We start from the raw sequence: 26,883 nt of genomic DNA, 5'->3' as shown, positions 1-26,883 counted from the left end.
CAGAAATGCATTAGTAAGGGGTGTATTGCGGGGACATATGTGTTGTTGCCTATCCTCTACAAAGATACAGTTGCGTTGGAGAGCACAATACGTGATTCTTGTTCATGCGTCAATTCAAATAAAATATTAAAGAAAAATTCGTTTGGCAATTTGGGAAGAAGTCCAATCGATTCGTATCCCCATGCAATTATGACGGCGCAGACGAAAGGACACTTTTTTTTGAAATTCCATAAATGAGGTGAAACAACGCGCCTGTTGAGTTGCTCGAGGCCAGTCTCCGCGAAGATTGCGTTGGGCCCCACCACGGCCCAACCTATAAATACGACCTCCTCTTTCATTGGAAACCCTTTACTTCACTTTGGCAAACTAGAAACCCTAAGCGTCTTGCATCCCAAAGCTTTCTTTCTCCCAGCAGCTCGAGTTTTTACAAGATTTTTCCAAGCTCGTATCCATGGCTGACCAAACCCCAAACACGTCCGCTTCACCTTCCACCCCTGATCAAGTAGTCATGTGATAGGCAGCATTACTGGCTGCCAGTCGGAGGCTTGCCACCCAAGCCCACACTGTCCCCAAACTCGCGGGAAGAGACCGGAGAAATCCTTTGGTCGGTAGACCTCCTATGTCTAAGAGAGGAGGAAGCACTGAGAGCATGCCTACACCAACACCTATCGTCTCCATTGAAAGCGAAAGGAAGAGATGAGTTGATACGGAGGTGTTTGGCAATGTCCTAAATACCTTGGAGCAAGGAGGTGGACTGTCCGAGGTAGGGGTTGTAAACCAACCACTGCCTATGGAGGAAGAGGCGATGGTAGTGGCTGATAAACCATTGAAGGATGGAGTAATGGTGGTGGAAGAAGTGGTGGGTGAAAAAGAAGAAAAGGAGAATGATGTTTTAGTCCCAGAGACTCAGGAGGCAACTATCATCGCAGAAATTTATGACGAACCTCCAAGAAGAGAAGAAGAAGAGATTGCAATCAAGGAGGCCAAAAAAGCAGAGGTTGCATTAGTAACCCCTTACATTGCGATGAAAGAGGTTGTAGGGGATGCGCGGCCAGAAAAGGCTAAGAAGGAAGATAAAAAGAGAGAGAAGCGGCCAGAAGAGGCCGAGAAGGAAGATAAGAAGAAGAAGAAGAAGGGAAAGAAGGCTAGAGAGGCAGAGTTTTCACATCATCGCATGGCAAGAAAGATCAAAGAGCAAAAGGATGATGATGAAGATGAAGAGGCCAAGAAGGAGAGGAAGAAGAAGGAGAAAGAAGAGAAAAGATTGTGCCGACATGAGAAAAGGTGCCTGAGAGAAGAAGAAGAAGCAAAACGGAAGGCTATGAGCCCTGATGGAGAATCAACCTCCGTAAGGGAGGATAAGGGGGAAACGACACAGTTGATGGAATCGACACAACCTGAAGCAACGTAAATAGTTGTGACGGATGATGGAGAAGAAGCAGAGGGACCCCCCTAATGCGGCGTCGCAAGGAGAATACGCCGCAAGGGTCCACAATTGACCCTCAAAGATTAATCTTAGCATTGGAAGAGAAAGAGAGAAAAAGAAAAGAATAGGAGGAGAAGCAAGAAAAGATGGAGAGGGGCAAGCTCATCATCACAGAGGGGGATAGAAGAAGAAGATTGGAGTTTGAAGAAATGCGACGCAACAATAAGCTTGCCAGACTTGGAGGGATCCGGAAGCGCTAGGACGAACAGCGCCTGTTGCTGGCCTCTGAGAAATTCGAAGAAGAGTTTGCGAGAGAAGAAAGAGAAGAAGAAGAAGAAAAGAGAAGGAAGAAGGAAGAAGAGGACAGATTGTTGTTGGAGGAGAAGAGGAAGAAGCGCGAAGCCAATAAGAAGCGCCTATATAAGAGCAAGGCCAAAGAGCTCGCTGAGCGCAAGAAAGAAGAGCAACGTAGAGAGCAGGAAAAGAGAAAACAACAAGTAGCCCGCCTTGCATTGGCAAAAGGCAAGGATGTAGCAGAAAGCAGCGAACCCACGGTGGCCAAGAAGCGATCATCAAAGAAAAAGAAGAACAATGATATGTTGATCGAGATGGGCTTCTACCCTGTGCCGACTCCACTACCTGACCTCATCACGAGCGTAATTGTGGAGCATGGGTGGGACACAGTCTGCCAATGCCCATTCATCATAGTGCCTCAGGTAGTACGAAGCTTTTACCGCGGGCACCTGCACAAAAATAGGGATGCACTGACCTTTAAGGGGGAGACAGTATCTTTCAACTCAAGGGACATCAAAGAAATTTATCAAATGAAGGACAACCTTGATGCGCCAGGGAACAAAATTATTGATGATCCCACAGAAGGGCAGATGAAGGACGCGTGAAGATACTGAAGCAACCGGGCACGAAGTGGTCGGTCTCGCCCAAAGGCATCCTACCTTAGAATCCAAGTCCTTGCTACCGGAGGGAAGCCTCTAGGTTTATTTGGTCAAGAAACGATTGATCCCAACAATGCACGACAGAACTATATCAAGGGATCGAGTCATGGACGCATACTGTATAGCTCGCGACATTCCTATCAACGTGGGGCAGTTGATCGCGAGGCAGATTAGAGCATTGGTAGGGCATATATGGGGGCAATACTTCTTCCCATGGATCATTTCAAGTCTATGACTATCTATGGGTATAGGCGTTGATGAAGAGCCCATGCCAGAAGTCCACGGCCTCATCAACATAAAAATCTTGAGGATGCTCCTCAAAGATTCTCCACACTGCCCCAGCCTGCCAACAAAGAGGCATGCGATCGATTTGAATGCGCCGCTAGAACCAGACCAAAAAGAAGACGAAGAGAGGATAAGGGAAAAGAGAAGGTCCAACATTCACCAATGTAAAATCCGGCACCCATGGACCCTCTTCCCTTAAACATCTAGCCTCCAAGCCCGCCAAGCTCGCCGGCGCAACCCTCTTCCCCCTTACACGAGCATTTTACAAACCTACTTCTTGTCCCCAACTCTCCAATTTACACAGCAGCCCCACCTTCACCATTAGCATCATCACCGCAACCCACCATTCCACCGTCGCAAGTTGATGACCCACACGATTTGAGTGAAGGCACCTCTGCCCAACCCCAAAACAATGCTGGCGAGACATCGCAGGCACAACCCTCCATCACCGCCATGGCTGCTGATTTAGTAGAAATGAGATCTCTCTTCTCCCAACAACAACAATTCTTCTCTCAATAACAACACCTCTTTAGCCAACGATTTGAGGTAGTAATGAAGCGCATTGATGAGATTCAACGCAGTGCCACCACATCAAGAGATGTGCTGATCAACATGCAGCTCAACATTTATAAAGTCCATATGCACCAGAGAATGATTACAGAGCGTAATCAAGAGTACTTCAACTTTCTTAACGCATATCTTCAAGGTCCAATGATGCCCCTACATCTCCGGCAGCACTTAAATTTTGAAGACGCGCCTCCTGCACCACCTCAAAATCCGCCAGATCCCCATGCTCCTTAACCTTAATATTTACACTTTTTTCCAATACGATTTTTTTTTATGCGGCCATTCTTTAATTGTATTCAATTCTTTTATTATTTGTAAAGTAATCAAAATTCTTTGACTCTCGTACAGGCAATAGAAAATTTTATAATGCGTTCATTTGTAATTTATTTGTATACTTGTTAATAGTCAATACAATCAAAGTATATATTCACTCCACTCTTTGTCGATGCCTTTTTCTGTATCTTCCTTTGTCAATTTTTGTAATGTTCTTAATCTCTTATTTTTACGATCTTCATTGCGTTGCTATGATGTAATACATGTTTACACTTAGAAACATTTCCCATATTTAGTAAATTCTGACTAACACTTAGTTAATTCTTAGTTTAGCAGTGCTTTACTTTTTATCTTTCAAAGTTCTGCTCAAACCTTCTTTTTGAAATTTTCTTCTAAGTGTTTGTCTAGTCTCTCCAAACAACACAATGAGGATCTTGCTCATCTTTAATTTGGGAGTGGGGAAGGTTTGAGCAGATGAGATCAAGATTATGCTGTAGTTAAGAAAATGTATCCATTTCCATTTAAAATAATAATAATAATAATACAACGCAAAACTCCAATGTCAGCGCAAGGGAAAACCCTTAAAAATATTCCCAACCTTATAAGAGTTTAGTTGTGAAAGGAGCCTGCTCGTAGTTGGATGTTCATATGACACCCGTGGGGATAAGCCAAAACGAATAGTGTAACCATGACCAACAGTCTCTAAAAAAGAAATGGCGCAAATTTTTTCTCACCATAGATAGATACATCGAGTTGTTTTGACAAAGAAAAGATAAACATTCTATTTTGAAAACTAGAAAAGCTTCTTTGAGCATAATTTTGTCATATAGAACAATAAAGTAGGGCTTGCTACAAATTGGCAAGGATAGAAGGAAATTGCAATGTCAAGTAATGTGCTTAAGTGCAGCATTCAGAGCAACCAATCGTTGCAAAAATAGAGGATAGGAATGTAGCATGATTGCCTTAGTAGAAGATATACTTGAGGACAAGCATATATCTAAATTTGGGGGTGTGATAATATGTAGAAATACAAGTTATTTATGCCACCTTATCTAGATATTGCGGCCAAAAGTTAGCAAATATGCGCCGATTGTATGAAAATTAGCCTAGTATTACAACAATTATAAATGATCGCAGTTACACCCACTAACACCATAAAGATGGAAGACAAGTCGAATTTTACTTTGTTTTGTAGGAGACCAAGTCACCGCTTGCGCTAATGGCTCATGAGAAACTAATCAACACATCTCTGTCACAATGCACCCTTCAATCAATAATGAAGAGACGATTACAGAAGTAACGGCGCAATGTGATAGTCGATCCAGAGCTGTGTTTCAACCACATGCGTTAATAAAAACAACACCATATGCGAACCCATGATCGGAAGATGCAACTAAGCAACCCAAAAGTGGAAGATTGAGACACGTGTACAACTAAAGGTTGTGCAGAATTGACGGTCTGATTGCATAATAGAAGAAATAATATCCCTCCATCTTCAGAATTACCATAACGATCAAGTGGGGACCACAAGGACGGAGTCAAAGATCTGCACCTATAAATTCCCCATTGATTTCAGAGAAAAAATATGCTAAGGGATATGGGGTAAGTGCTGCAAAATTGTTGAGAGAAAAGGCTAAGCTTAGTGCTTAAGAAACGAAATCTAAGAAGAAGACGAGATAAGGCCAAGAGGTGAATCTCTGATCTAATCTACCAAATACCCGATTGAAAGCTCCGTGTAAAGATCCCTGCTACCGGTGGAGCAAGCTTGAGAGGGAAGGTCTTCCTGCCATCAAAACCATCCTATCCGGCAAGTGGAATTTCATCGAATCAGTGCCAAGACATTGACGCTTGTTTGTTTATCTCATCATTCACACACTGTATCAAACGCTTAATAGAGATATTAAATGTTTCGATAGCTTCCATTTACCATTCTCTGTCTATTTCCGTTCACCCGTCAATCACTTTCTCCATGATGTTTTCTTAATTCCCTGATAAGTAATATGAATTAACCAAGTACCTAATTTATGTTAGAGATATAAAATGCGTTTAGCTAAGGCATGCTAGACGGCATCTTCACCTGTGAGAGCAGAAGTGAAGATGTCATTCTGATATATCGAGAGAGGATTAGAAGAATGTGTTAACTAAAGTGAGTAGTACTTCCAGACATGGAAGCAACCTTGCGTTCATTTCGTTAGTCTCTGTTTCACCACAAACATGTGGGAGCACGACCAATCACCGAGAGGTGTACGCCAAGAGAAGAGCGGAACAGTATTTGTAGCTTCAATGCGATTAATAACTTGCATTGTTTATATTATTTGTCTTTCTTTTTCTATTCTATTCATAAGACTTGCCGCCACACCCCATGTCTTTGCACAACTTTCATAGCCAGCCTTGACCCCAACATCTTGTACATGAAGCCTGCATCTTGTATCATCTAGCTTAGGTTTACTGTATTTTTATTTTATTATCACATCTTTACTGCTTTACTTTATTTTATTGCAATTTATATACCTGTACACACCTTTTTAAAGATTGAAAACTTGGTCGCATATATCATAAACATACCACAATAACCTAAACTAGTCCCCGTGTTCGACCTCGGATCATACTGAGAAACTTACGGTAGAATTACACTTGGTTCCATCGTAAGGAAACTTGTGACAGCGCATGGCATACTACATGAATATCCACAATTAACGCATATTCAGAAGTAGTATCGCATCAACATGAGCATAGAACATCATACATCCTTACCTATAAAAAAAAGTCAGTCAACATTAAGCACCTTGAATGCAAGGCCTAAGAGTGCATAGGAGGCTGGCTTCATGTTGCGCTAATCTTTTCAAGCAAGAAGGCTTGGGCAATGGCCGTGGGCTTGCAAGCAGCTAACGTAAGTGCAAGCACAAGGCATGCGGATGTGGACAAGGCATGCATTGGAGGCGTGCATCGAGCGGGCATGCCAAGCACCCCTGCCTATGCATCGAACGGGCATGCCAGGCGCCAAGCTCATGCATCGAGCCCAAGCACCCAGCCTATGCGCCGAACGCTGTCAAGCTGCCGAGCGGCCATGCCTATGGGTCGATGCCTTGCGCTGAGCGCCCTTTCCCATGTGTCGAACAGCCAGCCCATGCTGCGAGCGCATTGTCGAACGACCATGCCTATGCATCTAAGTGCCCTATCGAGTGCCCATGCGACTGAGCAAGCCTTGGAGTGATGGCCAGCGCCTTTGCAGCACACCCATGCGTCGGTGGCCAATGCCTATGTCATGTGCCATACGCCCATGCCAAACAAGTCGTGTGGTCATACCTAGTGAGCCATGCGTCGAGGATGAGCGGCAACCCTATGTGTTGGTGATGGCTGGCTCATGCGATGGCTAAGTTGGATTGCGATGGTAGTGAGTTGGCTTGCTATGCGTTATGGACAAAAGGAAGGCTGATTGATGGGAAAAGAACCCCAAAAGGGGATGGAAATATTTAAGAGATGCGTCCATAAGCCTAACAAATTAAATAGATAAATATTTTTAAGTATTAAGTGAATAAGGTGAGGAAAGGAGGTTCATACAAAGAAATCCTATCACTCTAAGCAAGAGGTGGACGAAGGAGATTACATGTAAAAATAGTCTTATCGCTCTAAGTAGGAGGTGAAGGAAGGAGGTTGTATGAAAAATGAGAATTTTGGCGGGAAAACTAAGTTGAGAACAACTCAAGGCTTTGCTACAATAGGCTAAGTGCTGGCAGCCTTAAAAAGTGACAAATGTGAGTTGAGTTGTCACAAGAGGGTGAGCTTGGGATGGCTATAAATAGGGGTTGGGCGAGAACAATTCATTCATACCATCACCAAAATCTCAGTATTAAGAGCTTATTTAGAGTGTTAAGTTTGAGTATTGAGGCTGCCAAAATAGTTAGGGTCCGAAGGAGCAGAAGTTGCGTTGATGCAAATTTGAAGCTAGCCTGGATGCATACGCCCAGCCAACCAATGCATCACACAGCGCGCGCCTTACGCCTTGCAACGATGTGTCCGTCCAACGCAAAGCAGCGTGCCTCGCACTAACGCCACGCATGCCAGCCCAACGCAGCAGCCCACCGTGCGACGCAGCACGTTCACCCTGCACTCAGCCGAACGACCCAACTGCCTGCCAGACTTCATTGCGGCCACACAGTTAAAATAACCCTTAAAGGGGCTGATTTTAGGATTTTAATTAAGTTTGGAGTGGGGTAAGCTAGTACTTTTATTATATGAAGGTATTTTGGCTATTTTAACATTATTTATTGATATAAAAAGTATTAATTGAGGAATTTTCATTGATATGGAGGAAATCTCAGGAAGATATTCTCAAAGTGGTTTTAGTAGAAAATCTTGCTTATGGTGAGTGGTTATTGAGTTTTATGCATTGTTATAAAATAGGTAAGTACAAATGCATGCTTATAATGTTATGTTACTTGCCATGATATTATCTGTGTAATTTCTATGGAAACTAAGATTATACCTGAAATACATAAGTTAGCATGCTTAAAAATGGTACTTGGAAGGAAAATATAGTCGGCTTTGGTCGGCGGGAAATGATAGTCGGTGACGACCGGTAGGAAATATAGTCAAGATACTTAAGCATGACTAGTGGGAAATAGTTGTCGATGTGCACATTTGCGGGGAAAGCGGGTTATAGGAAAGTTTCCATAAAAAGTTGTTATGATTGTTAATATATGCATGATGTGAACATGCCAAGTATAACATGTAATGGAGAATAATGATTGAATGAGATTACACGTGATCATGCATAGATTATAATGAAATTGTGATTATGTGATTGACTTCCCAAAAATATGTTTTGTTAAGCTATGGTTATCTTAAAAGGCACCACTCACTGGGCTTATTAGCTCACACTTTTCCAAATGTTTTCTTCTATTTCCCCCCTCCCCCATGTTACAAAGTGGAGCGTTCAGAAAGAAGCCTACAACCACCAAAACATCAGGACTTGGTAATTTCTCAGGGCACGGCTCGGATCATGTAATAGAAAAGTATTGGAAAATTTAGCTAGATGTATTAAATTTTAGATGGTTATTGTAAACATGTTAAGGCTTTTAATAGATAAAGGGGGAAATGTTAAATTAAAATATTATTATAGAATGGTACTAGAAAGGGGGTGTGACACTCTAGTTGACCAGAGCGATCTTCCGGCATCTCTTCCCTTCTCTCACTCCGCTTTCTAAGTAAAAAGGAAAATTATGAACAAGGCTACTTCTATCTAAGGGAAAATTCTCTAACTATCCGAACTTCTTTACTGAAGGTTGCCTTCAGTATTTATAGAGCTTCAGGGTGAAAGGCATCTTCTCTCTTATTGTTGCATTGATGGGATGACATTAATTCTCTGTCTGATGCGCCGAATATTTGTCACCGAAAAGTTGAGTGAACTTGCTACAGCAGTTTGTTAGCGGCTTGTCATCTTAATTTAGACTTGATCGTCATCAATTTTCTATCCCATCATGATTTATTATGCTTTTCACCCAGATGTGCCCACCAAGTTACGCTGGCTCTATGTGGCAATCCTTCTTGAACAGATACTTGCGAGCGCAAATCACCGCAAAGCCTTGTGGTAACGCTACATTCGACCGTTGATTTCTTGTGATCGCATTTTCCGCCTTGCGTCAACGCATATTCTGCCCAAAAACACATAAGTTATTATTTTCATGCGATGGGCGCTTGCGACCGCAATATTATGAACTTAATGCTTTTTGGATGCAATTTTATATATTTTATCAACGCAAACCTTCATTGTTTAATAACTTAGTACTATAATAACGTGCATTTCTGCCAATTATCAGTGAGCGGTGCAATAGGCCCATTTGGGACTATGCATCGCCCAACCTCTACAATTTCTCCCCAGGAATCATGAGGCCCGCTCTTGATAGATCGAGATTCAAAATGAAATGGGTGATGCTGCAGATGATCCAAACTACTAGATAGTTTGGAGGGAAGCATGGCGAAGACCCACACGCCCACCTCCGGAGCTTCATAGAGAACTGCAACACTTTTTTGTTCCCTAATATCTCCACCGAGGAAGTTCGACTAACTTTATTTCCATTTTCATTGTGTGACCAAGCACGAAAATGGGCGTATTCTCTTGAACTGGGAGAGATAACTTTGTGGGAAGAATGCATGGAAAAGTTCATGAAGAAATACTTCTCTCCAACGGAGAATGCAAGAAGGAGGAAGTTAAATACGAATTTTGAACAAGAAATTGAAGAATCGCCCAGTGATGCTTGGGCGAGGTTTAAGAGGCTGGTAAAAGACTGGCCACATAACTGCTTACCAAACTACTTACAGATGGAGATTTTCTACCAAGGATTAACCAATGCATCACAAACCATTACCAATGCGGTAGCAGCTGGACTTCTGCTCGATAAAACGTATGCGGAGGCCAAGAATATCCTTCATCGCATTTCAAAAAATCATGAGGATTGCAGAGAAAGCGATCAAAGATTAAGAATTAGAGACAATGACACGAACTACGGGGCCATCGCATCCCTTCAGAACCAAATGACTACGATGATGAGTTTGATACAAGGCATCGCAATTAACAACACGGGAGCGAAAAAAAGGCAGGTCAACGCAATTGCTCAAACGACCACAAGTTGTGTCATCTGTGGAGATGCACATCCGAGGGAAGAATGCCCAGGAAATCCTCAGTCAGTATGCTTCATAAACAATAATCCTTATTTCGACATGTACAACTCTAGGTGGAGAAACCACCCTAATTTTGCATGGAAAAATCAACAACAAAGCTTTCAACCAGTGTTGCAAAAAGAAGGGCCACCGGGATTTTTCCCGCGAACCAATGGTCCAATGCATAACCAAGCCAGAAGTTCGCAGGCACCACAATCTTAATCCTTAGAGAGCTTGTTGAAGAAGTATATTGAGAAGAACAAATCAGTGCTTCAGAATCAAGCATCGTCCATCCGAAATCTCGAAATTTAGCTTGGACAGATTGCGGGCAAGCTCAAAAATAGACTGCAAGGAGCTTTGCTGAGCTCAACTGAGCTCTCTCGCAACATTGGGGGCATGGGGAAGGAACAATGCTTAGCAGACTCCTTGCTATGCGAAACAATGACCGCGGAAGGAAGGAAGGAACCCATCGCGACCAACTTGAATGCGGTAACAACTGAGGACCCGTTGACTCATAATTAAAAAGAGCCCAAGTAGATGAACCCAGAAGTTGCGTCCACCCTCAAGCCTCTAGAACACGAGATAGAAGAAGTCCAGCCACCACCATTCCCATAAAGATTGAAAAAGAAACAGAATGATGAAGATAAGATCGCTACGGAGACAGTAACGCAAAATACAACGATCCCACCAAAAATATGCGACCCAGGAATCTTCACGATACCATGCTCTATTGGAAGAGTCTACATTGGCCAAGCACTATGCGATCTTGGGGCGAGTATAAACGTAATGTCGCTATCAATATTCAAATGATTAAATATGGGCAAACTCACGCCCACGACGGAGACTCTTCTACTTCCGGACAGATCTCAAATACATCCTGAGGGAGAGTTGAAAGATATCGCAATCTCAATTGATAAATTCATCTTGCCGGCAGACTTCATCATTTTGGATTATAAAGTAGATGAAGATGCACCCATCATATTGGGACGACAGTTCCTCTTGACTGGTCGCGCTCAAATTGATGTGTGCAAAGGGGAAATTGTATTGAATGTCGATAAGGAAAAGCTCCAGACTAAGGCAATCAAAATCCCAGAGGACCGACAAAAGAAGAAAAAACCACCGTGGACGTAAAAAGTCTAGCCTAAAATAAACAGTCCCTGCGTTACTATGCAACTCAAACTCATCAGGGATGCATTTCTTTTGAAATATCCTTTTTATACCAATGCTTCATGAACTTTCATCATCTGTCTTTTAATTACTATCATATCTTTGTCTTTATATCATCTAAAAAAATAAAAAAATATATTAAATTAAAATGTGATCGTGTTGAACGATCGTGGTAAACGATTTCGTTAACTTTGTTTTTGACCCTTTCAATATTTTTTTTGCAACGATCGAGGTGAACGATTGTGGAGGTACTAACAAGACGCAACTACTTTACTTCGTCACCGCAATCCAAAGAAAGTAGATTTTCGCAAAGCAGGATGCGTCCACAACTAATGCGGGCGACAGCGCAAATTTAGGGGTTGTATCTTTCCTTGACTTTATTCCAAATTTTGCACCATCACATCGCATTTTAATTTTGAAAATTTTATTACTGCATCCTCTTTGGTTGCCACAATCATTTAACATTAATCAATTTAGTAAGTCACCGCATAATTTCTCTTTGCCAATTATGATTTGAATTATGAAATGCATGCCTCTATCTTTTCGTACACACTAGAATCAATTTAATTTTAGGACAATCACCTCATGAAATATTTCTAGAAGTTAGTGGTCTGCTAGCTTTCTTTCAAATTGACCCTTTACGAAACTTCCTAAGAACATCGCATGAATTCTTTCAATCTTTTAGCAATGAGAACATTGCCGCATTTTAAATTTAGGGGTGCGGTATTTATTTTCGACCTTGCTATTTTTAGCCTTACATGAATATATATATATCATAACATTGCGAACGGATCCTACTCGTAGTTGGATGTCCGCATGACACCTGTGGGGGCAAGCCAAAACGAAGGTAGGAATCGTGATCAACGAATAAATAAAATGATCGCAACTCCACTGCCAAATGGGCATGAGTTTAGTTTGAGAAAGAGCGCCTTGCACATAGTTGGATGTCTACATGACACACGTGGGGGCAAGCCAAAACAAAGGCGAGGCACCTGGATCAGTGCAAGGTCAGAGAAAAAATAGAATGGCTAAAATACGGGCAGAAATGCATGTTATTACAGTGCAAAGTTATAAAACAATGCAGGATTGCGTTGATAAAAATATACAATATTGCGCCCAAAACAATTAAGTTCACAATATGGCAATCGCATGCGTCCATCGCATTAAAGCAGTTAACTTATGTCTTTTTGTGCAAAATATGCGTTGACGCAAGGTGAAAAATGCGATCCAAAGAAATCAACGGCCGAGCGCATTAAGAGATTGCATTAACGCAAGGCTAAGCAATCATTTGCGCTTGCGATTATCTGCTCAAGAAGGTTGCTGCATAGAGCCAACGCATCTTGGTGAGTGCATCTGGGTGAAAAGCATAATAAATAACGATGGGACGAAAAGCTAATGATGGTCGGTTTCGAATTAAGTTGACAAGTCGTTAAAGAACTACTGTAGCAAGTACACTCAACTTTTCGATGACAAATATTCGGCGCATCAGACAGAGAATTAATGGCATCCCATTAGTGCAATCATAAGAGAGAAGAAGCCTTTTATCCCGAAGCTCTATAAATACCAGAGGCCACCTTCAGTGAAGGAGTTCGTTCAGTTCAAATAGTTAGATAATTTTCCCTTAGATAGAAGTAGCCTTGTTCATAGTTTTCTTTTACTTAGAAGGCGGAAGCAAGGGAAGTGAGATTGTACCAAGAGATTGTTCTGGTGAACTTGGAAGAGTTCCGAAAGCGTCGAGATCAGAGAGAGGGCCAAATCCTACGGAAGCAGGAATATCTTTTGAGCAGAATAGAGTTAACAGTGTAAAAGCCTTGGAAAGCAAGGAATTGCTACCAGGCTTTCTACCTTTATCCTCCATCGTCATTTTGTACTCTGAACTTATTTATAGAAATGGAATTTACATCTTTATATCTGTTCACTCTCTGTACATTATGCATGAGTAGCTAAATCTGTCGAATGTGTTGAGAAGCACTTAGCTAGCATAACTGGGGATCTTCACTTTATGCGATTATCTTGTATTATGTATGCATCATTCGTCCATTAGAGATACTCGAGAGGCTAGTCTAAGGATAGAATCTAGGCTTGGAAGAGTCAGGTTAGAATCTAGGCTCGGGAGAGTCAGATTAGAAAAGCATAATCAAGAGATAGAAGCTTAGGAATAAGCGTTGTTTGCTATTAACGCATCGCATGCATCTTAGAGATAGGTTATGATTGTATGCGGTCACCTTGTCCTTGTGTGCATCTTGCATCATCGCATAGGCAAGAAGTATAGACTTAAGAATAAGCTCTATATACATTATCACATTCATCGCATGCGTCCTAGAATTAAGAGCTACCGCATTTGCATTGGAAAATGATTTGCTATTGCATGAGTGTAGCATGAATGCATAGTTTGAACACATTCTCATGAAACGCTAGCTTAAGACCTTCTCAATTCGTTCCTTCGCATACTCAGTGTATTTGTCGCATAATCAATATTTTCTCAAATCCGCCACATACTTTTCATACTTCAAACAACAAACCAACCAAATTATTAATTTATTTGTTACCACAAAATGATCTTAAAAATTACTACCGCATATTGTTTTCCTTAGTCCCTGAGTTCGACCGTGGACTTACTAGGAAACTCCATAGGATTTATACTTGGGTCCTGCTGAGAAAACTTATTGCACAACGCATTTTCCATCACCGCAATTCCTTTCATTAATTCACCGCATAAAAGAATGCATCACACGCGTTTGTAGAATAGTAATCGATCGCCTACGTATTTCGAGAGCCTATACGATAGTCACTCTCCGCCTAAACGATCATCCACCTCGTGCCTAGACGGTCGCACATTAGTTCCTAGATGATTGGTGACATAAAAATGGATTTGTTTTTATGCGTGCACTGTGCCATAAACTTGACACTGTATTTTTATATCTTAAGCATGTGAAAAAATATGAATATGAATGAATGAACAACAAGCTCATGTTGCCATAAACTTGTCACGCTAAAAATGGAGATGGAATGTGGATGTTGTGTTATCGCTTATGCACACTACTTTTAAATATTTGTTGTTAATGATATGCTTGTAGTATGCAATAGAGTAATGCGTGTCACAAGTTTTCTTGCACTAAAACCAAGTATAATTCCAACGCAAGTTTCTCAGAATAATCCGAGGTTAAACACAGGGATTGTTTTCGTTAATGTGCTACTTTTGTGATACATGCGACCGGTTTTTACAATTAATAAAGAATGGTTGTTTATACATGAATATAAAGTGCAATGAAGTTGCGTTGATAAAATAAAATTGCGTTAATAAGTAAAATCGTAAACTAATATGATACAAGATATGAGATACATGATACACGATACTGAGGTCGAGACTAGTTGTGAAGTTATACAAAGGATCGTGGTATGTGATGCCAAGTCTTTATGGATGAATCTAAAATAGAAAGAATAAATAGTAAAAACATCACAAGTTTGTTAATTGCGTTAAAGATGCAACTAAGGTTCCGCTTTCCCTTGGCGTACACCTCTCGGTGATCGGCCACGTTCCCATATCTTTATTGTGAAACAGGGATGAACGTGATGAACGCAAGGTTGCTTCCATCTCTGGATGTATTTCTCGCTTTAGTTAACGCAGTCTTCTAACTCTCTCTCGATAGGCAGAATAACATCTTCACTTCTGCTCTCACAGGTGAAGATGCCATCGAGCATGCTTTAGCTAAACATAATTATTTCCTTAACACAATTAATTTACTTGCTTAATTCTTGCTAATTATCCAGGGAATTAGGAAAACATCGTGGAGAAAATGGATTATGGATGAATGGAAATGGACAGAGAGATGATGATGGTAATGATCATAACATTTAATAATAAGATTAAGCGTTTGATACATGGTGTGAATGAAAGATTAAGAAGATGAATACAAATGATGAAATAGAGATTTAGAGACAAATACAGAAAGAGTGTCAACGTCTTGACATAGATCTAAACGGAGATTATGCTTGCCGGCGTGTGGAAGTAATGGAGAGGAGAGCTTCTCTCTCAGGCTTGCTCTTCTGGTAGAAATGACCTTTGTACAGAGCTTCAATGGTGGGGATTGGAAGGATTCTTTGCTCGGAGACCTCTCGGCCTTGTCTCGTGGTTCTTCCTGGATCTACTTTGGAAAGCGCTTCAGACCAGTTTCTCTCTCAAAGATCAGTATATACATGTTTCTATGTATTCAAGTATATCTTTCAATGAAATTGCAGAAGCTATTTATAGGTGAAGCTTGACTCTTTGCATTATGGTCCCCACTGTATGGTTAAGGTAGTTCCTAAAATGGTGGAGTGAATATTCCTTCTGTTACGCAATTAATCCCATTAGAAATGCACAACTGACTATTGTACATGCGTCAGAATCCTCCGCAAATGCGTTGCTCTTTACATCTTCGATCTATCGCTGCATGCGGTGCTATTTTTGAAGGATAAAAGGTAAAGCAGTGCTATTGCTACGAATTATCTAAGTGTTAGTCAGAAAATACAAAATGTGGGAAATGTGACTAAGTGTATGCATATAATCATCATGGCAGCGCAATGAATAACGCAAAATACAAGATGAAGAATATCGCAATAATTGATAAAGGATGATAAAGAAGAGGCTAATGCATACGGAAAGAATTGTTACTCAGTTGTATGAAAAATTAACCAAGTATACAAAAAATTACAAATAACGCAATACAAAATTTTATCATGTACAAAGAATCAAAGAATTAGCTTCTATACATAGACAAATAATGAATGGAATAAAAATAAAAGAATGACCGCAATAAAAAAATTGTAAAGTTATTGAGGAGGAGGTTTAGGTGGAGGATTTTGATGAGGTACGCGAGGAGCTTCTTCGAAATGCAGGTGTTGCTGAAGATGCGGAGGCACCATGGGACCATGTAGGTATGTTGTCAAGAAGTTGAAGTATTCATGGTTGTGCTCTACTAGTTGCCTTTGGTTCAGGTGTATGGTATAGATGTTGCGTTGAATATTGATCATCACCTGCCTTGTCATAGTAGCACTGCGTTGCAAATCTTCTAGTCGCTAGTTTACCTCATTTATTCTCTGGCAGAAAAAGTCATTTTGATGGGAGAGGAGAGAACGCATATTAGCAAGTTCAGTAGCTAAGAAGGCAATGGTGGGTTGTGCCTACGATGTTTCACCATCATCGTTTTGAGGTTGGGCAAAAGTGCCTTCACCCAAATCGTGTGGGTCATCAATATGCGGCTGTTATCACATCCCACTCCAGATTACCCTCATAACCTGGATGGAGTGGTGACTGCAGTAGTTACCAACCCTTTTGTTGGCACTTACTGCCTATCTAACCTGTTAAATTTTGCTCAAACCCTGAATACGTACATATCATCGATATAGGAACATATTAACTTAGAACTTAACACATTTACATTACAGGGTTCGCGGCATTGTCCATACATGAATATTACAATTTAGTGAACCCGATCTAGAATACTAGTCACTAGACATACACATGTGTACTAACTAATACAGGTCTTTGTAACGCGTTCGGTATGTATGATATTAAATGATCAAAATGATGTGATACTACTACTATTTATGCGTTAATTAGAGATTTTTCAGGTAGTATGGCTTGCGTTGTCACAAGTTTCCTTACGATGGAACCAAGTATAATTCCACCGCAAGTTTCTCGGTGTGATCTGAGGTCGAACGTGGGGAAGTGGTGCCAGTTATTGCGATATGTTCATGGTATATGCGACCAGGTTTTAAATTCTTTATAAAAGGTGTGTACAGTATGTAAATTGCAGTAAAATAAAGGAAAGCGGTAAAGATGCGATAAGACATAAAAATACAATAAACCTAAGCTAGATGTTACAAGATACAGGCTTTATGTGCAATATACTAGGATTAAGGCTGGCTGTGAAGGTTGTGCAAAGACGTGGGATGCGATGACAAGTCTTGTGAATAGATTAGAAAGAGACAGATAAGTATTACAAACAACACAAATTCTTAATTGAATTGAAAGTACAAATACTGTTACGCTACTTCTCTTGGCGTACACCTCTCAGTGATCGGTCGCGTTTCCCAGATGTTCTTGGTGAAACAGAGTCTAAAGTAATGAACGCAAGGTTGCTTACATGTCTGGAAGTACTACTCGCTTTAGTTAATGCACTCTTCTGACCTTCTCTCGATAGATCAGAATATCATCTTCACTTCTGCTCTCACAGGTGAAGATGTTGTCTAGCATGCTTTAGCTAAACGTATTTTATAACTAATTACATATTAAGTTCTTGATGATTCATATTGCTTATCAAGGGATTAAAGAAACATCATGAAGAAAGTGACTAATGGGTGAACGAAAATAGACAGAAAAATGGTAAACGAAATCTATCGAAACATTTAATATTTCTACTATATGTTTGATACATGATATGTGAATAAAGAGATAAAGAAAATATGGAATAAAATGAAAGAGCGATAGAACAGAATACAATCCGGTGCCAATGTCTTAGCACAGATTCGATGGAGATCTGCTTGCCGGATCGGAGTGGGTTTCGATGGCAGGAAGAGCTTCCCTCTCGGCTTGCTCCACTGATAGCAGGGGTCTCTACATAGAGCTTTCGACGGGTATATGACAGGTCGGATCTGAGATTTACCTTTGGCCTTATCTCGTTCTCTTCCCAGATTTCTTTCTTCTTCAGCAGTTAACTCAGCTTTTCTCTCTAAAACCTTATAGCACTTAGCCTAGTATCGAATAACATACTTTCTTTTGAAATCACTGGGTATTTATACGAGCAGATCCTTTGAATCGGCCTTGTGGTCCCCACGTGATGGTTATTGTAATTCTGCAAATGGAGGGATATTATTCCATCTGTTATGCAATCAAGCCGTCAATTCTGCACAACCGTTAGTTGTACACATGTCCTCAATCCTCCCCTCTCGCGTTGCTCAGTTGCATCTTTCCATCATGGGTTCACATGCCATTACTTCGGTTATCGTCTCTTCATGTTTGATCGACGGGTGCAATGTGACAGAGATGCGTTGATTAGTTTCTTATGAGCCTTGAGCACAAGCGGTGACTTGGTCTCCTGCAAAACAGAGTAAAGTTTGGCTTGTCCTCCATCTTTTCGGCGTTAGTGGGTGTAATTGCAAACATTTATAATTATTGTCATACTAGGTTAATTTTCATACAATTGGCACATAATTACTAACTTTTGGCCGCAATATTATATAAGGTGGCATAAATAACTTGTATTTCTACAAGTTATCAGTCTTCAATTATGCTTGCTTCAACCTGTTTCTTTGAGTTGCAGAGCAGCAGCAGAAAAGTCTTTTGGGAATTGACCGCTACCTGAAAGGAAAACATTGAAAACATGAGCTAGAAGCCCAGTGAGTGACTTAATAAAAACATAAATCTCATGCTTAATCTGAAAGCTCGAAAACATAATACTGGAACTAAAATATGCCAAGCAAACATGTACATAAAACCTTTAAAACCATTGTATCTGAAACTTGAATCTTAGTTGAGAATGAACATTCATCTCTCTAATTCCCAATGCCAAGCCATGACTAGACGAGACCCCTACTTTGATCTCTTCATACTGAACTATGGCTAGGAGAGACCCCTATGTCGATCTCTTTAAATATACCGATGGGCATCTTAAGCAACTTCCTCTAAACATAAACATGATAACTACTCTTAAACACTATTAAACGTCATTATTCCCTAATTGAGAATGAGTATACATCACACTAGCTCCCAACGTCTGTTACCGGCCAAGAGACCCATACTTCGGCCTCTCATTCAGACCTGCCTACATGCACGTGGAGTTTTCTATGTACCGTCAACACCTTAGGTACATTTATTCATATTCCTTCCTTACCTTCAGTATTCGGCTCACTTAAGCTATCAAGTTCTCGAAGAGCATTAAAAGAATAGTTCTCAAATATAGCATAGAAAACTCTTTACGATACCTTCCCTACCATCAATATCTCTTTTCATTATGTTTAGAATACCAACGCATGTACTTTGACAACCTTAGGTATTTAAAACATATTACATCAAGCTTCATTCAACCTAAGCTTTAATCCTAACGCATGATTCATACTTTGTAAAATAAGTTGGCTTAAATCATGTTGAACTAGCTTGTAAAAACCTTTAGCATGCGTTAGACATGGAAAACATACTTGGAAAACTCATATATTAGTTAACATCAAGCGTTGATCATGATTTCAATCATAGAAATAAGTTGCTTGGAATCACATAAAATTTAGCATAAGAATAACTTTGCTCAATCCCTCGACGTCGTATTACTTACGTGCACGTGCTTATACTAAGTACCGTCATACCTTAGGTACTTAACTAGGATACTTGTAACGCAAATTTTATTCTTAAACAATGCACTAATACAAAAAGTACCGTCATACCTTAGGTACTTAACTAGGATACTTGTAACGCAAATTTTATTCATAAACAATGCACTAATACAAATATGGATATGAATGAATGAACAAGTCCATGTCCCCGTTACCAGTTCCCCGGCAATGACACCATAAACTTGTAACGCAAAACTTGATAGGTATGATTGATGATGTTCTATGCTCAAAATGATGCCTACTACCACTAGATATGCGTTAATGATGGGTGTTCACGTAGTATACCATTCGTTGTCACAAGTTTCCTTACGATAGAACCAAGTGTAATTCCACCGCAAGTTTCTCGGTGTGATCCGAGGTCGAACACGGGGACTGATTTAGGTTATTGTGGTCTATTCATGATAGATTCGACCAGGTTTTCAATCTTTAAAAATGTGTTTATACAGGTATATAAATTGTGATAAAATAAAGTAAAGCAGTAAAGATGCGATAATAAAATGAAATTTGATAAACCTAAGCTAGATGATACAAGATACAGGCTTCATGTTACAAGATGTTTGGGTCAAGGCTGACTGTGAAAGTTATGCAAAGACGTGGAATGCGGCGGCAAGTCTTATGAACAGAACAGAAAGCGAAAGATAAATAATATAAACAACGCAAGTTCTCAATTGCGTTGAAGCTACAAATGCTGCTCCGCTCTTCTCTTGGCGTACACCTTTCAATGATCGGCCCCGCTCCCATATGTTTATGGTGAAACAGAGAATAACGTAATGAATGTAAGGTTGCTTCCATGTCTGGAAGTACCACTCGCTTTAGTTAACACATTCTTCTAACCCTCTCTCGATAGATCAGAATGGCATCTTCACTTCTACTCTCACAGATGAAGATGCCGTTTAGCATGCCTTAGCTAAACACATTTTATATCTTTAACACAGATTAAGTGCTTGGTTAATCCATATTGCTTATCAGGAAATTAAGAAGACATCATGAAGAAAGCGATTGACAGATGAACGGAAATAGACAGAAAATGGTAAATGAAAGCTATCGAAACATTTAATATCTATATTAAGCATTTGATACATGGTGTGAATGCAGAGGTAAAGAAACAATGAAATACAACGATGAAAGAGATAGAACAAATACAAACAATTGCCAATGTCTTGGCACTGATTCGATGGAGATCTGCTTGTCAGATAGGATGGATTTGATGGTAGGAAGAGCTTCCCTCTCCTGCTTGCTCCACCGGTAGTAGGGATCTTTGCATAGAGCTTACAATCGAGTGTTTGGCAGATTAGATCTGAGATTCATCTCTCGGCCTTATCTTGTCTTCTTCCCGGATTTCTTCACTTAAGCACTTAGCTCAACCTTTTCTCTCAACAGTTTTGCAGCACTTACCCCACATCAAGTAGCGTCTTTTTTCTCTGAAATCTATGCGGTAATTATAGGTGTAGGTCTTCGACTCCAGCCTTGCGGTCCCCACTAATTGTTATGGAAATTCCGAAGATGGAGGGATATTATTCATTTCGTTATGCAATCAGATCGTCAATTCTGCACAACCGTTAGTTGTACACATGTCTCAATCCTTCGCTTTTGTATTGCTCAGCTGCATCGTTTGATCATGGATTCGCATGCGGTGTTGTTTTTATTACTGCATGCGGTTGAAAGTTAGCTCTAGATTGACTGTCGCATTGCACCGTCATTGCGGTAATCGTCTCTTCATTGTTGATTGATAGGCGCAATGTGACAGAGATGCATTGATCAGTTTCTCGTGAGCCTTAAGCACAAGCGGTGACTTGGTCTCCTACAAAACAGAGTAAAATTTGGCTTGTCTTCCATCTTTATGGTGTTAGTGGGTGTAATTGCAAACATTTATAATTATTGTAATAGTAGGCTAATTTTCATACAATCGGTGCATATTTACTAACTTTTGGCCCCAATATCTAAATAAGGTGGCATAAATAACTTGTATTTCTACAAGTTATCAATACCTTCTCATTGTCCTTCAATATCCTTAGGATACCTTCTCATTGTCCTTCAGTATCCATCGTATAACTAGTCATAAACATTTAGTTGAAAACTAAGGCTTAGTGCTCAAAGCATCACATTAGTTCATCATGAAAATGGAGTTACTAAAACATACTGAAAGTATTTGTACAAGATAACATACTTAAATCATGTCAATTTCCATGGAAAACATACTTTACTTAGCATGGGAAATAACTTCAAACATATGTTGCTTGGCACTTCATATAAACACTTAGCATGAAAAATAACTTCAAGGAAATCATGGTTTCTAAATTATTAAAACATTAAATCATCACATAGTCACTCACAGTTCGTCGGGGCTTTATACGGTTTATACACTTCTCCTAGCTCTTCTTGGCCTGAAAGGACATAATTCCCAGTTAACTTCCTTAGAATTCTTAGCAAAATACCTCAGATAGCTCGCTTACTAATGGAACTTTCATCAACAAAAACAGCATTACTAGCGAGATAATCATCATGAGTGAATCCATCCTCACGAGCGAGATCCTCATGAGCTAGATCAAGCTTTTCCTTAGCAAAACTTCAACCTAGCGAGACTTACTTTTTCTAGCAAGTTTTGCTTCCTCACCAACGAGATTCAACCCAAGTTTCCAGCGAGATTTTCTTCTTGAGCGAGATTTAGCACAAAAATTAGTGAGATTATCATCTCGAGCGAGATTCTCATGCTCCTTATCTCGCTCTCGCTCTCTACGGTGAGTTATTTGCTTGTTCTTCCCAAGCAGCTGTCTGCTTGTGCACATATTCTCTGTTTCAACTTCAAAAATTCATAACTCGAAATCTAGAACTCTTTTCAAGAAACTTCCTTCTACAAACCTTCATCAATTACCTTCATCATTGATCTGGAGATTCAAACCTTCATCATTGGACCCAATTCAAGCAGCTGCCAACTTGTTCAACAATTTTCAGTTCCAACTTCAAAAATATATAACTCGATTTCCAAGCCTCATCTTAAAAAGTTTCATTCTACAAAGTTGTTTATAACTAAGTTAAAAATATTACCTCAAAGTTTTAGCTCAAAACGCTTCGTAATTCGTCATGGAGCTTCAATTCTTCACTAATGGCCTAGATTCACCTAAGAAACGAACCCTTCATCTTTATTTTGTCTCTCCGACCTTATTCCGGCGAGTTTTCCCTCCAGCAACACAGCCACAAAAAATAGACACACAAATCTTTCGAATGTCGCTGGAATTACACAAATAGCCTAAGTAGTTTGTCCAAACCGACCTAATGAATTCGACCTACTTGCTTATATCACCGCCCAAAATCCAGTATGAACCCTCCCTGTGCCACCTTGCCCACTATTGGTGATGATGGGCTAGGATTTAGCAAACTTTCTTTTGCTAACTACACTCACAATATTACTTCAGCACTACACCTCATTAGATGGCATGGTCTCATCCATATGCTTATTATGCATTCCACCATCAAGCATGACCTTCCTTAGCCTAATTGAGTTTTGTCCTACTTTTACACTTAGCTACCCAAGAGCTTATTTCTTCTTGCTTCCATCTTCTATCCTTCCTAAGACATGGCTTCATTTAGCTCATTAGAATACATCACATTACTTACTCTTACTTAAAGTAATTAGGGTTCGGGTTTTACAGCCGTGGAAGGGAAAATTGCAGTGATGATGAAGGTGAGGATGGAGCTACTGGATATGCGTTTGGTGAGTCAAGGGCAAGGAGAAGGTTGGTGAAATGTTTCGGAAGTGGGGAAGAAGGTTCTGTAGGAGGGCTTGGAGGGCGAATTACTAAAGGCAAAGGGTCCAAGGTTTCTTGATCTTGTGTTGATGACTCTTGGACTTTTTCCTTTCCTTTGTCATCCTTGCGCTGTTTCTTTGGCTTTGGTTGTTGCGGCGCATTTAAATCAATGATGGGCCTCTTCAATGGAAGCTCAGGGCAATGGGGGGAATCCTTGAGGAGCATCCTCAAAATCTTTATGTTTATGAGGCCATGAACTTCTGGCATTGGCTCTTCCTCAATACCTACACCCAATGATAGGCATAAGCTTGAAACTGTCCAAGGGAAGAAATACTGACCTCTTATATGCCCCACCAAACCTCGAAGCTGTCTTGCAATCAACTGGCCCATATTGATTGGAATGTCGCGTGCGACGCAATATGCGGCCATGACTCTATCCCTTGAAACTTTTTTGTCATGTATAGTTGGGATGAGTTGCCATTTAACCAAATATACCCAAAGCCGCGCCTCTGGAAGTAGTGTCTTAGACGCTAGGGTTCTGATGCCTTTTAAGGAAACCGACCACTGAGTGCCTGGTTGCGTTAATGTCTTCAGTGCATCTTCCATCTGTTCTTCTGTAGGATCATCAATGATTTAATTGCCCGGCATATCCAGGATGTCATTCATTAGATATAATTCATTGATGTCATTTGCACTGAAAGACACCACTTCCCCTTTCATGGTCACCGCATCTTTGGTGCCATGGAGTCGTCCATTGTAGAAGTCTCACAATACCTTTGGAATGACGATGGATGGGCATTGACAAAATGTTTCCCATCCATTATCTAATACAACGCTCGTGATCAAGTCTAGTAGTGGCGTTGGCGCAAGGAAAAATCTTATCTCCATATGCATATCATCATTTTCTTTCTTCTTCGATGGACATCCTTTGGCCAACGTGGGCTCACTGCTTTCCTCTACTGCTTTGCTCTTCTCTTTTTTCAATGCAAGGCGGGATTTTTGCTTTTGTTTCCTTTCCCTTTCCTTGCGTTGTTCTTCCTTCTCCCACTCTGCAATTTCTTGGCCCTTATTCTCTCTTATGCGCTGAACGTTTGCTTGACGCCTCTTATCCTTCTCTTCCTTCTTTTTCTTTTCTTCTTCTTCCTCTTCTCTCAACTCACTTTCAAATTCTTTTTCAAACTGCTCTAAGGCCAGCAAAATGTGTTGTTCTTCCTTGAGCCTTATTCTTCCCTCCTCTGCCGAGATTGCGTTGTTGTGGCGCACCTATTCATCATGTAATTTCCTTCTTAAATTGCCTTTTGCGATGATCTGTTGTGCCCGCAACATCTTCTCTTTCTTCCCTTCCTCTCTCTTCTTCTCCTCTTCTTTTCCTCTACTACATCTTGCAAAATTGGTGGGTTGATTGTTGACCCTTACGACACATTCTCCTTGCGACGCCGCATAAGGTGGGTAATGTCTGAATCTTCTTCGTCATCAGTTGCAACCATTTTTACTTATGTTATTTCCTCCTCAAACTACGTTGATTCTCTCAGTTGCGCTGACTCCCCCTTATCCACCCTTACGGAGGTGGATTCTCCATCAATTTTTGGGCTCTCAGCCCTCTTTCTCTTCTCTTCCTCCTTCCTCAGGCGCTTCTTCTTCTGCCTGCATTCCCTTTTCTCACCTGCCCTCCTTTCTTTCTTCTTGATTGGATGGGCTTCCTCATCTCCTTCAACTCTCTTCTCTTTGATCTTCTTCTTCGTCTTGATTGGATGGGCTTCCTCATCCCCTTCAGCCCTCTTCTCTTTGATCTTATTCTTCTTCTTCTTCTCCTCAGCCACTTCAGGCTGCTTCTCCGCCACTACTTCCTCCAAAGAAACTCTGGAGGGTCCCTCATAGGATTCTGCGTGAGTAGTTTCCTTTGGATCCGAGATTTCCAAAGCGCTTCTTCTCGATGCTTCCTCCATCTCCTCCTCCGAAGGTAGTGATTGGTTCACAACCTCAGCTTTGAGCAGTCCTCTTTCCTTCTCCATGTTGCTGAGTATACTCCCAAACACCTCTCTATCGTCCCTTCTCTTCTTTTCACTTTCAGAGGAAAATGTTAAGAGTGGGGCACTCTCCGAGCTCTATCTCCTTTTAAACTAGAGTAGTATGACTGTTAAAGGCTTTCGCCGAAGTTTTCCGACGACTCAAGGGATGGTTGGTGGCTGGGCGGTGAGACGGTGGTTTACTGCAAAGATTGCCGCCTCTCGTGTAGTGATTTGGGCTTGTGAGGGTGATGAGGGTAAAGAAGATGGATGGGAAGACTGGTCAGCCATGGATGAACTACGTCAAAAAGCTAGGAAACTCTTAGGGTTTTATGAAGAAAGTAAGTTTGGTATGCAAAAGCTCTGTTAGGGTTTCTATTTGCAAAAAGACTCAAATAGGCTCTCAGACGGAGGAAGTGGGAATTTATTGGTTGGGCCTTGATGGGCCCAACGCAAATTCTGCGGTGGCAGGCCTCGAGGTACTCAAAAAGCCTATGCCGCACTCCTCACATTTATGAATTAACAGAGAAGTACGTCCTTTCATCTACTAAATCATCATTTCCTGGGAAGCCTAAACGATTGGACTACTCTATTTGCAAAAAGAATTTGTCTTTAGTGTTTTATTCGAATGGGCGCAAGGTTAAGAATTAACGTAATGAATCCATCAATGCAAATGCATCTTTGTAGAGAACGGGCAACAACGCATGTATCAACACAACACACTCCTTAAGTCAACGTGTTTCTGGAGGAGGGGCACACTGTATTTCTATTAGCGCAACACTACCTCAACATAGTGTGTTTTTGCTAAGGACGGGTGAAAAACACATACGAGCGCAACACACCCCTCAGCGCAATACATTTGAGTGGGATGAACGCAAGGTGTATCTTGTTAGCAAAAGATGCACCCATCATCGCAATGCATACCGGATGTTGATTGTTTTATTATTACTTTATTATTACTATTATTATTATTATTATTATTATTATTATTTCATCAACGCAAGTCACAAGGACTTTGCGGTAATCAATTTCTGTTAACCAATCATTCACGACAATTTAAGAATAACGCCATTAATATAGAAAAGTAAGGAAATTAAAGAGAGCACAGAAATTAATGCAAGTGAATTAAATGAAAAGTAATTTCATAAAGCAATGAAAGCAAGTTTAAGGAATCATTAAATAACAAAATTCATAAAGCATTAAAGAAGGTAATTAGGAAAGCAAGTAAACATAGAATTTAGAGATATGGACCAGAAGACAATTAGGTCCAATTTTCCCATGATGAATGCAATCCACACCTCCGCAGGTGGTCAAGCTTGCCCGCACAATGTCATCAAGGACATTGCTCCTTCCCATGAGATTCTGGGGCTTTGAAATTGCTTGACAGCGTTCCAGGTGTTCTATTGCGTAGTTCGGCTGCCAACTGCCCAACT

The 26,883-nt window shown here is 40.6% G+C and overlaps 1 protein-coding gene across 1 annotated transcript; it reads right to left on the bottom strand.

The window, feature by feature from the left end:
• Window positions 1-24,958: 24,958 nt before the first annotated feature.
• LOC120072056 (nucleolar protein 58-like) lies at window positions 24,959-25,456 on the bottom strand. The gene has a single exon (XM_039024476.1). The coding sequence runs from the start codon at window positions 25,454-25,456 to the stop codon at window positions 24,959-24,961; it is 498 nt and encodes a 165-aa protein (XP_038880404.1).
• Window positions 25,457-26,883: the final 1,427 nt, after the last annotated feature.

Source organism: Benincasa hispida, chromosome 2, assembly GCF_009727055.1.
Source record: "Benincasa hispida cultivar B227 chromosome 2, ASM972705v1, whole genome shotgun sequence".
NCBI classification, from domain to species: domain Eukaryota; kingdom Viridiplantae; phylum Streptophyta; class Magnoliopsida; order Cucurbitales; family Cucurbitaceae; genus Benincasa; species Benincasa hispida.
The sequence above is the reverse complement of the archived record's forward strand: the minus strand, read 5'-3'. Positions and strand labels throughout refer to the sequence as shown.